At 36.1% G+C, this 12,289-nt stretch overlaps 1 protein-coding gene across 4 annotated transcripts; it reads left to right on the forward strand.

The window, feature by feature from the left end:
• The first annotated feature begins 4,162 nt into the window (after positions 1-4,162).
• LOC120000622 (transcription factor TCP2-like) lies at positions 4,163-11,390 on the forward strand. Of its 4 annotated transcripts, none has more exons than XM_038848747.1 (4): positions 4,163-4,528; positions 4,809-5,001; positions 5,558-7,216; positions 10,855-11,390. In XM_038848747.1, exon 3 carries the CDS (start codon positions 5,870-5,872, stop codon positions 7,181-7,183), a length of 1,314 nt encoding a protein of 437 aa, XP_038704675.1. In that variant the 5' UTR covers positions 4,163-4,528; positions 4,809-5,001; positions 5,558-5,869; the 3' UTR covers positions 7,184-7,216; positions 10,855-11,390. The 4 variants fall into 4 exon arrangements, with proteins under 4 accessions (XP_038704675.1, XP_038704684.1, XP_038704680.1 ...); XM_038848756.1 differs by having other exon boundaries at positions 4,809-4,995; XM_038848752.1 differs by having other exon boundaries at positions 4,166-4,528; positions 10,860-11,390.
• Positions 11,391-12,289: the final 899 nt, after the last annotated feature.

The raw sequence follows: 12,289 nt of genomic DNA on the forward strand, positions 1-12,289 counted from the left end.
TTTCTTCTTGTTGGAATGATTAGAAACGTAACTATTCTTGTTCTATGGAAGATATACATTACATGAAGATACATATATATATATATATGGAAAGAAACCCCGCTCTTTCTTCTTGTTGGAATGATTAGAAACGTAACTATTCTTGTTCTATGGAAGATATACATTACATGAAGATACACATCGTACATTACATGTAGTCTAGAACAAAAGATATCAAATAAAGTCAATAGAAGTATGATTGAAAGGATTTGATCGATCAAGTCGTTTTAAGACTCGTTAATGAACCCTTTACAAATAAATTATTAAGGTATGAAATTGGAGCTGTCACCATCCACATATAGTTTTAGGTCATAATTGATAATTTGTAATTTTAATTATTATATATAGGGATGAAAGTGGATCGGGCAACCTGTTGATAGTGGCGGATCCTGGCTAGGATCCGAACTTAGGGGGCACACTAAAAAACATGGTGCTCTAATACTGATAACTCTCGAAACTCTCGAATATAGTATTAAGATAGAAAAAATCATTAGATAATGAACTATTGGTTCTAAGTCATCTCTTGTGAGGAATCAACAATCCGAAGTGATTTTCCTACATACTCTTGATAAACCAGAGTTTATATATAGATGTGGGAATCTCCTGACAAGTAAGAAGTCCCTTTGATATGTATTTATCTGCAAATAATTTTCGATGTGAAATATAGACAAAAGCTGATATTTGAATAAGAAAGTGATGTGAATTGATGTGACAAACTATTTATCCCACATCGCTTGGATGAGGGCTTGTGAAGTGTTTTATATTGGTAAACGTAATTTTTTAACTAGCATGACGCGCTTTAAAGTGGTTCTTGAGTTGTGATGGAACAGTGCCTACAATATCATGTTGATGGGTTGGGTTTTGCATCAAAAATAGTGGATCGACAAGGTTAGAAATACTTGGCTTATTCCAAAAAAAAGCCTCGCTCCTTAGAACTCTCGGGGTGAAAATGAAGTAAAAAAACTTTTGCATATAAGACCGTGACACGCGCTGTGGTCTGGTCATCGACAAGTCAGCCAAAGCATTCATAGATTACACCACGACACTTGCCACTGCCTCCCCCGACTCCCACTCGAGCCAGAGTGTTATAAGGCTCTGCCACTTTGTATCCCTCGCACACACATACTCTGTCTCTCTCTTTGCTTCGAACAACTGGAACACAATAAAATCTACTCTCTCTCTTAAATTTCTCACACAGAATAAATAATGTCATAACTCATTTGTCATTTTTTTTTTAAATGGAGAAAGGGATCATGATCATAAAGATGATATAAACCATCCTTGTCTTTACAACTAGTAGCTCAGGTGTCATTTGCAGTTCTTTAGTTGTTAATACAATGCACGTTTTCTTCCCTTTCTGCGAATCACATGCGTATATAATGGTGCGCCAGTGGGGGCTTTATTGAACTCTTCTGTGGGTACACTATAAATTAATCCTTAAATTAATTAAGGATTACAGTAGTTTAGGAGAGTGATTAGAGTTGTTTAGTTTAGTTTATTGTTGGCTTCTTTTTAACCGGCAAGTGATCGAACATGGAATTGCGTGAACACGCCCCACTCCCATCGCTTGCCTCTTCAGATTTTCAAAAGAGACATTAATTAATAAAAGTTACTATATATTTAATTTGGATTAAAAAGATGAATATTCATGGTAACCATACCATGCCAAAATAAATATATTAGCTTTGTTCTTAATTAATTTCATAATGTCTTAACTTCTCAACTTTACTTCATGAGTCTGTTGTCCTTGCTTGACCTAGCTAGCTATTTGAAGACTTTAATTACTAATTAGGCATTCCTTTCTTTAATTTCTCCAAACACTAGCTGCGTGTTTGGCAGAGTGGATCCGTTGTCGGCGTCGTTGTGTAGATCCGCTTTGCCAAAGACAGAGCGTGTGTAGTGGATCCGCTGTCGAAATGACAACGGATCCTCTGGCATTCGATAAGCTTCACATTGGAGCTTATTTGACGTCAAACCTAACCGTTTTGACATTTTCTTTAAATTTTTATTGTGGGCCCCACTATAATCATGATGTCTTTTACTTTTTACATAAAATAAAATATGGACCCCAAAGTTTTAATAATATATATTTAATACATTATTTAGTTTAAAAAAAAAATTTATGCATAGAAAACAATTTTCATGCTTAAAAATTTATCATATAAGATATAATTTTAAATGTAATGATAAAAAAAATTTTAAATAATTTCTAATAAACTTATTTATTTTATTAATTAACATTTTCAGTTTTGATATAAAAGAATTTCTAATATACTAAAATTAATTTTAATAATAAATTATATTTATTAAATAATTTTAATTAAAAAATGATTATTATATTCAAGATAATACTTTTAGTCAACAGTTTTTTCGCTAGCGTCAGCTTTTAGTTCACCAAACACCTCACAACATATTTCACAGCTTTAAACTCAACATTTTTTCTACAGCATTTCGGCTAGCATTGAAAATCAAGCTATCCGCTCTACCAAACAGAGCCTAGGATAAATCTGCCTTCCAAATGTGGAGCTGCCTAGGCTCGCTACTAATTAATCAAGTACGATTTCCCTATTAATTAACCAAAAAATATATATACAATATTTAAAGGTTGAAACATTTAAAACTTATACGTCTCACCAATGGCGGTAGCTAATGATAATTTTTTTTCCTAAAAATAAAAAATATGTGATTTGTATGATATTTATATTTGAACTCTTTAAACATATATGGTAATAAAGAGACAAATAAATTTTGCTGTGACAAAACGGACCCAAAATACAAGTCTAAACACTTTGCACTAGAGTGAAAAGCTAAACAAAGCTAGGACTTAGTGATTATGAGAAATCCAATTCATTGAAATAACTTTCAAAATGAATAAAAAAAATCTCTAAGAGCGGTTTCCTGTCCCTTGGCCCGTAGGTCTTGACATAAAATTAGAGTTTTAGCTCTTTTCAGAGTGGTTTCTCATTGATGGCTCGGACGTCTGGAAGGAGACTTTTTTCGCCCTCCACCTAAGCTACTTAAGAAAGGCCCAAAATCAATTTTAGGGAACAATGAAGTTTCATAGTATCTTTCTGTCAATGTGCAAATTAAAATTGAAAATTGGCTCAATTCGCGAATTAGAAGCCTTTGTGCAATTCGCTTATAGTCTCGACAAAATTACTCACAATCAATTTGCGAGAGGTCAACGATTACGTGAGTCGCTCAAATAATCCTAATTTGTACCTCTATATATATAGAAAAAAATAATTATACATATATATATATATATTATTTGTTAAAAAATTTAAATTTGTATTTTTGTTGGAACCGATCGATGAATGGGTATCAACGGTTGGCAACCGATAAAATCCCTAAAATCAAGAAAATCACATTAAACAAAACATATATAGGATATGAGTGTCTGGGTCTCTCCTGCTGTTAATTTGTTTGCCAGCAAAGGAACCATAGTGGGTTCTATGTTGCTTACCTGGCCCATCAAATGTCATCTTCTGTACCTTACAATAATGACTTATTTAAAAAAAAAAGAGAGACACATCATTACTTGTACGGACAATTAGCTAGCTAGGTGTTATTACATTAATTAATTAAGTAAATGCCTCTCCAAATCCTTGCATTAAACATATCTTAATAACAACTCTACATAGTTTGTGATAGGGGTGTCAAATGGTCAGTTCGATCGGGTTTTTTTTTTTTTTCAGTTTTTTGACATAAATTTAAACAATTTTTCAATCGGTCGTCATTAATATGTATTTTATAATAACCGACCAATCAATTTAATTGACGATCGATTTGATTTACGTGATTTTTATTGACAACCCTAGTTTGTGATTAGTTTGAGGGATTTAGTGCTCTCCATTTCATCATTCCTGCAATTACCATTTACCCCTTCCGCTTGATATCTTGCAAGCAAATTAGTTTTTAAGACTTGCTTCATTAAGATTTCAAACACTTTTTTTATTCACCCTCCAAATCATGGTCTTATCAATTAATTGCGTCTGAAATTTAATCTAAATTAGAATCTAAACATATAAATATTTCATAAATTTCTGATATTGTCCGATCCGAATCCGACTCAGAACGGATATTTTTTTGCACCCCGACCAGTGTGGTAGGTGTGGACACTCACGCCAATCAATTCTCTTTCACTTCACTTTCATTTTCTCTTCGTCGTTACTCGGCTAATTGGCCTGTGAACATCATTTCTCTTCGGATTCAATTTTCATTTTCGTTTTCGTTTCCTTTCACTTTCTCGCTCTCCAAACACTCCAACCCTAACGCATACTCTTGTGTGAGTGTTAATCTTGCTACAAATTCTTCATCAGTTTTCAGGAGATTGAAAGAAGTGCGATCCAGTTAGTGGCAGTACTTTGGTTCTGCGATTTTCAGAAGAAAACAAAAATCCTAATTGTTGCAAAAATGGAAGATACAGAATTATAGAAAGTCTGAGCTGGAGAAAGAAATTTGAAGAAGGTTTTTCTTGCTTACACAGGTTGAAACTCTTTTGATCTCCTTCAATGGAATTTGTTGCTGTCACCGCATATTTGGAGCAAAATTTCGCAGACATTTTCGCAGTTTTATTGAATTCATATGCGCTGATCTTAGAAGCTCATGCTATTCGATGACCTAAATTTGCTCTATACTTTCTTAATGAACTGACTAATTTCTAGTCATATCATCGTCAATTAATATGTAATTGTGCGATTTACGCAATCATAAGATGCACTGAAGGTATTTAGAAGAAAATTAACGCCTAAAATTCTGCTATATAGGTACTGATCTGTGAAGGTAAGAGAGGTTGAGATTGCAGATCTGCAAGCAGTATTGGATGCTTGGACACTGATGTCCTTTTGAAGAAACGAAAGATCTGTTTGAGCAAACAAAATTACGGGCTCATTACTTTATCTCTCATCTAAACTTGACACCAGTAACTGTAGCGGACGCTGTTCAAACTTCAAAGTAAAGGTACCATCCTTTTTTTGAGTGTTTTTTCATGGGTAAGTGGAGAGAACAGGGAAGATGGAAACATCCTAGGGGTTATTGGTTGTTGTTGGTAATCTTGAAACACTGTTTTTCATTTAATTAATGAGCAATTTGTCATTTATTGTTCTTTTAAGCTTAACAGGGTCTGCCATTGTTGGTAGCCGTCAGCTCAGCGAGAGCTTTAAATGTTGATGAATATTGGCAACCCATAGTGTACTGTCGATTATCTTTTAGCTTGATTTCCGTAGGCTTTTTTGTTATTTAACCTTTTGTGAAAGCATGATATCTTTAATCCTAATTCTCTTTAGATTTAAGCTACTAAAAGCATCAGCCAAACCTAAAAAAGAGATTTGTATAGAAGTAGCCATAGCAATGGTGAGCAGAAACAGCATCGGCAATAGCACAGTCATGTCCAGATCTTAGCTGCCTGTTAATACAATGAGTGAGTCCATATGTGTAAATGAGTCGGTCTGTCTGTCTAGCTATTTAAGCATCTGATGCTCTTTAATTTTTATAAGATTTTTGTGGGTGATTGCAGGTTTAGGCTGAAAGTAGCCTCTGCAACTGCAAAAAGCTCAAACAAGAACCTTCTGACTTGGACCGTGATATATCGAAGAGTAAAAACAAGGCCATTTTATCACCACACAGCCAAAGTAGTCTCTGTATAATAGTCATCAATGCATAGGACACAGTAACCCCACCTGCACTACCAACACCACCACATCTCTCTAGATTCCTGTAATCACTTCTCTCTTCTATCTACAAGTACAAAAAGAACGAACAAAAAAAAGAAGGCAAAGCAACGTGGGGGGTTTTTGGAGTTATGGTTTGAGAAAGGCATGAAAGTGCCATGGACGTGGAGGAGATTCAGACGCAAGCCTGTAAGTTCTCCAGAGTCGGTAATGGCAGAAATACCTCCATCAAGATAGGCCAGAGAGGTGGTGAACACTACCCAGATGACGAAGAAGATGAAAAGCTCAGGAGGACCAATATTACCGCCGGTGGAGAAGGCGGTGACCTTGGTACTAATCGTCTTCGTGGGTGGCACCATTCTTCACGGATCATTAGGGTTTCTCGTGCCTCCGGTGGCAAAGATCGGCACAGCAAGGTTTGGACTTCAAAAGGGCCGAGAGACCGGAGGGTCCGGTTATCGGTTGCAACTGCGATTCAATTCTACGATCTCCAAGATAGGCTGGGATACGATCAACCAAGCAAAGCCGTAGAGTGGTTAATTCAAGCCGCCGCTGATTCAATCAACGAGCTCCCTTCATTGAACAGTTCTTTCTCCGAAACTCCACCCAATCAATTAAGCGATGACAAGAGAATTAGCGAGGGCACAGACCAAGGGTTTGATTCGCCTGAATTGGAGATAGAAGGACCCAATTTCAACCAAGACTCTAACCAGCATATCTCTTTGTCCAAATCTGCTAGCAGCAACTCGGAGACCAGCAAAGGCTCCGGCTTGTCCCTCTCTAGATCTGAAATTAGGGTCAAAGCCCGCGAGCGAGCAAGGGAGAGAGCTAAGAAGGAAAAAGATACCGATTCACAACACCAGAATGTGAACCCCATCTCCCAAAACTCCACATTCACTGAGCTACTTACTGCTGGTATGAGCAGTGTTAGTAACAATACCACCAGTCCTTCGGGCAACTCTAATGCGAGACTTTGGCCCTCAACGCCAATGGATTACTTCAATTCAGGGCTACTAGGACCATCATCGTCTCGGGCGGGTCATCATCCATCGGGGTTTCCGGGACAAATTCAATTGGGGAACTCCATCCCACAGGCATTGCCAATCCCACCATTCAGCGTATCTGGGGAGAACCATCCGGAGCAGCAGCATTTCCAGTTCGCCACAACAGATCATCTTATCCCCGTGGCGGTAACCACCCAGCAGGGGCCCGGGGGCGATTACAATCTAAACTTTAGTATCTCTTCCGGTCTAGCTGGTATTAATAGGGGGACCCTTCAGTCCAATTCACCGTCTCTTTTGCCTCACCTCCAGAGGTTTTCATCACCTGTAGACGGAGCAAATGTACCTTTTTTCCTCGGTACTCCACCTGTGGAGAATCATCACCACCACCATTTCCCACATGGCTTTCAGCTCTGCTATAATAATGACGGAAGCAGACACCCAGACCACAAGGGAAAAGGGAAGAACTGATTCATTTCAATCCTTTTTGCCCATCTTCTTCTGGTAAGTCAAAACGATCTCTCTTCCTCTCCGTTTTTTTTTTCCTTTATGAAGAATCATTTATTTTGGAATTCAGTTCGGTTATATTTTGTTGTTTCCTTTGCTTTTGTTGTGCTTGTTTTGATTGTTGTACTCTGATGGTTTGATTTTTCCCTGTTGCTGTTAAATTTAGGTTTTTGAACAGTTTTTTGGATTTAAGTGCAATGTTTATTACCATGAATTGTTTTTGCTTTATTGAAAACAATAATGCAGTTAACTATTGGGTGGGTCTAGTTTTTTATTAGGCTATTGTCTTTTTCTTTGATTCCTGCATGGATTACTGTGATTAGCGATCGGCTGGTTGTCCCCCCGTCTGTTTTATTGCTTGTTCCCCTTTTCCTAACATATGTAAATCACGCCAGGTGTTAGCATCTGCGTGGCCAGACCATACTCAGTGGAATAAGTTCACGTTTCAGGAACTGAGGAAGAAGCCTTAATTACTTTAGAATCCCTATTAAGTTTCTCAGTCTCCAGATTCCCAGAACACCACCACATGGACGTGGATTGGTGCACATTATGAAATCTAAAAAGCGGTTTTCTATGGTATACAACAGTTAAGCTGCAAGCAGATATATATGTGGGAGGACCAAACTCATATGAACCTAAAGACCATGTCGCAAGTGTTATTAGCCCCCTTGAAAACCACAAATAATAATTTAGTTGCTAATATACATTAAGAACAATATACTTCTGGTAGAAAGGGTTTTTAATTTTCCCCCCTTTTGGAGTTTCTGATAATTAGGCTTGCTCTTTCAGACTGTTAATTCTTATGTGGTAATAAACAAGAAAAAACAGCTTGATGTGACTGTATAATCAAACTCTAGGTATAACTACAGCATTTTCAATAGTAAATCTTAGCCTAGATGGTTAAGCCTCTTATGTAAAATGCTCAAGACCTTGAGGTCAGGGGTTCAACACTTCAACTCTCACCCCGACTTAACTGAAAAAAAGAATATAGCATTTTCTACTTTTGAAGGATGGAGAAGTAGAACATCACAAATAGTGCTAGCGGATTCGGAGCAAGCCATTAGGAATGATAAAATTCAAGCTGATTCTAGACTATCTTTGTTAAGGAGTATTTAAATACATCATTTTTAACCATTAAGGAGGTTAAGGAATTGTTGGGCATCTAACTCAAGTATTGGATGCCTATATAGTAACTAACAGCTAATTTATGATTTTTAGTTTAAACTCTTGGTTATATGCTTTTGCTTCACTTTATGGTTATGTGATGTGGTTCACTTCTAATAATCACCTCATGTGTAAATTTCCATCTGCACTACCCCGATAAGCTTTGTTCGTTTTTTTCTTATACTTAGAATTCTCTCTATCTTTTTCTCATATTCTTTCCTTCTCTCCTGTTTTTTTTCCTCCTACTTCTCTCTTGATTGTCATTTTTCTAATAGACCAACCTATTTTTCACACTTTAATTCGTGGGAATTCTATTTTATGCCCTTCTCATTGGACAACCCTTGTTCGAGTATAAATTAACTACATGATTTCTTATGGTTAAGTAGACCATGATATATTGTTCTCTCAATATCGCAGGCAATGATTAGAAATATTCAAATGAATTATGAAGCTATTCATCAATTAAAGCTTTTAGATATTTGAATAGAACGGTTCATACCCTAGTTTAATGGCACTTATCCCTCTGAGGTCGTTATGGACATGTTTCATTTGTTATCAATGTGTTAAGAGACAAGGCTCATGATGTACTTTGTGGTATCCAAATGATATATTAATGTTCACAGAACATGACAAATAAGCCATATATTGAAAGCTAGAACACATTAAATTCCTCCTAAAACTCGTATGGGTAGCCATTGCATTAGGCCAAGTCTTGAATACTTTCTTGACTAGGATCATAATTGAACGATATTATTTATCATGTCTTCATTGGTGATTGGAAGTATGCTTTTAAAATATTATTTTATCCTTGTGCACGAGAGTTGTTTACTTTCTCTTTTCACCACGAGAGCATTTCTTCCTGTATGAGAGTATACTTTATCTTGCTGATATTACAAACATAGCATCCTGTTGTTGTTCAAGGTTTTACCTCTTGGTTTACTTTTAATAACCTCTTTCTGCACTCGAAAGAATGAAAAAAAATTGTCATCGACCTACCACTGCTTCTTAAATCTCTTTTTGGCAAGTGTTAAAACAGTAAACGATTTTTCAATATTTTTGCTTCATGTGTTTCAACCATAAACCAGAGTATACTGATTTACCGGACCATTGGTTTTCTCTAAATCCTGCCACATCATTCTCAAGTATTCTTCAAAATCATTGACAGTTTATTTGTACGGATTTTTGTGAGTTTTTTCAACAAGGAGAATAGTTATAAAGGTTGATAGTCCTGCCTTCAGCTATATTGGATTTCTAGAGTGTATAATTATATTTGTAGTGTATTTTTATAACACTTTGAAAAGTTCCGTTATGTGAGTTATATAAGCTTTGACTTCACAATGGTCATTGCAATCTGGATTTCATGTTTTCGGTCCTATTGAGTTCTACAACTTCTTCTACGATCTTTCTAGTATGCCTTATGCCTTAAAAGAAATTTTAGTTTCGGTCTTATTGAGTTATACTATTTCTTCTTAGTTTTCACCATAGAAGTTCCAATTGTGAGTGTAAAAACGAGACTTTCATATCTTGTATTTTCATAGAAGGTATTATGAGCTTTCTACCATCTGAGAATCCGCACTTATTTTACTTGTCTACCTTATGAATGTTATCACTTTTATTATACAAGCTCTGGTTCATCCTCAATTGAATTTGTCTTATGGACTAATTATCACCAGAGTTACCTGAGCAATTTTTTCTAAAAAACTCTCTCTCTCTCTCCCCATTCGAATTCCACCTTCTTGTTCTTGAATCTGAAGCATTACTTTTTAATTTCCATTTCTTAGTGTAGGTATCTAAACCAATTAAACATCATATATTCATATCATATGTTGCTTCAGTTCTATACATCTACGAGAACATCTCTCTAGAACTGTATGCTTTTAGCTCTCCATGATATGCTTCTTGCATTCTTACCCTTATATTTGGATTGACGAAGTTAGAGAAACGAATTTTGCCTATATTTTGCACTAAATAAATATTGCCCATGTTTTAGTCTCCAATATGGTAAGATCTTTCACAACAGTATCTCTATTTCTCAAGTACTAAGTAGATTAGTTATTATACCTGGAAAACAATATATTGAAACATAAATGTCTCAAGTTCTTATACGTACTTTGGATCAGCTACTGCTAACTTCTTGAAGACATATTACCCTTTCTCCACATAGACACAGTTTTTGAGGACAATCACTCTTTTATCAGCACGAGAGATGAGAAATTTATGATTTCTTCTTCAAGAAAACTACTTGATAGGAAGTTTGTTATCTAGCATGCGTCTCTCGTAACCTTCCCCTTCCACTTACATGGCTGAAAAGTGTTAGTACTAGTTAAGTATTGAAGTTTATCCTTGATAATTAATAGTTTAAGATCTTAGGATAAATGGTGTTTCACATTGTCACACCATGAATGTAAAATGAACTGATGTTATCGTTATGTTTCCTGATTTCTGATGATACTAATTTCCTGGTTAATCAGTGCAGGAAAAATGGAGATGGAGAAGTGGCAGCTGGCCTGAGGAGCGAATGCAAAGCTTCCTTGCGTGGCTGATAACTAACTTCTTATTATATATGCACCTGACACTGTTGGTATTTCTGCTTGATCCATTTTGATGAGATCTTTCAGCTTCATATAATTGAGATGTGTTTTCTCTCTGCATGCATGCATGCATGCTGTTGTGTGTGTTTGAAGATGTATGATGAAATATTAGATTGAAGTTATTCTTTCACTTGTCTAAGTATATTTTGCAACTGTCGATACTAAGCTAGTAGTTAAAGCTAAGCGGCACATTAAAAGAACTGGTGTGCAGCTTGTGCACTCTCAGACCTAGTAGCCAGCACCTTCTTTTAGTTCTGAACCATGATTCTTTCGCTTTACAACATGTTCCGTCAGTGCGAGAGTATGGGACTTTCTGCATGTGGACACTTGGCAGTGGTGATTAACTTCATGTCCATGTCATTACGAGTAGGAGTTGCAGTTCTCTTGATTATGTGAAGTATTTAAGTTATGCTTTTTATAATGTGTGGTAGAGTTGCAAGGGTGTTCTTACAATTTAAAGATCACATGTTTAATTTTTAAAAACAAATATCGTTGCATATTACATGTGTACATCTTCTCTATCCTCAAACTCCCGCCACTGTAGGTGGAGACTCCGACCATTGCAGGAGTTTTGTGCAAGAGTTTTTTTTTTTTTTACCCGATAGGATGTGCACGATGTTGGTCTGCTATCGTCTTTCAGTTTGCTATTTTGTAGTCGTTTCTAAACACTAAAGCAAGTAGTATGGGACTTTTTCTCACCTTCGTGTGTTCATAAAATGGGAAGTTTAGATCACAAGGATATAATAGCAAACCCTTACAGGGTATTTGGTTGGCATTTTGAGGGGGGAATGAGGTGAGTCGCGGGTGAGAATCATTCATTCCCTCGTTTGGTTGAGTTTGAGAGGGTGAGATCCCAAACTCATCTCACCCTCATTCCCTCCTAATGGAGATTAGCCAAGCTCATTAAAATGATGGTGAGATTGACTAATCTCCACAAGGAAGAATGAGTTTAATACTCAAAAGATTATTATACCTCTTATTAAGAAGTAATCACAACCATTAACTAATCTATTCTTATTTTTATGTACAAAAAATTAGGTAGTAAGAAAATTGTACAATTAAAATTCTAACACTCATGCTCATTCTTCATTTCATATCAAACATGATAATGTTCATCTCATACTCATCTCATACTCGCTTCAAACTTGCCTCACACTCACTCATTGGATTAACAACCAAATGTCTCGTTATAGTTTCATTTCTTAAATAAAACACTTTGGGCACTGATTATCGGAGAAAAAAAAAATCAAAACAGAACACTTGGGACTCGTCATCCAATCCATAGTTCTAATATCTCAAGTTGGAAGTAAAGAGA

This window comes from Tripterygium wilfordii, chromosome 1, assembly GCF_013401445.1.
Source record: "Tripterygium wilfordii isolate XIE 37 chromosome 1, ASM1340144v1, whole genome shotgun sequence".
Lineage (NCBI taxonomy): Eukaryota > Viridiplantae > Streptophyta > Magnoliopsida > Celastrales > Celastraceae > Tripterygium > Tripterygium wilfordii.

Coding starts and splice junctions, on each gene's coding strand:
- LOC120000622 (XM_038848747.1), top strand. CDS start 5,870: ATGGACGTGGAGGAGATTCAGACGCAAGCCTGTAAGTTCTCCAGAGTC.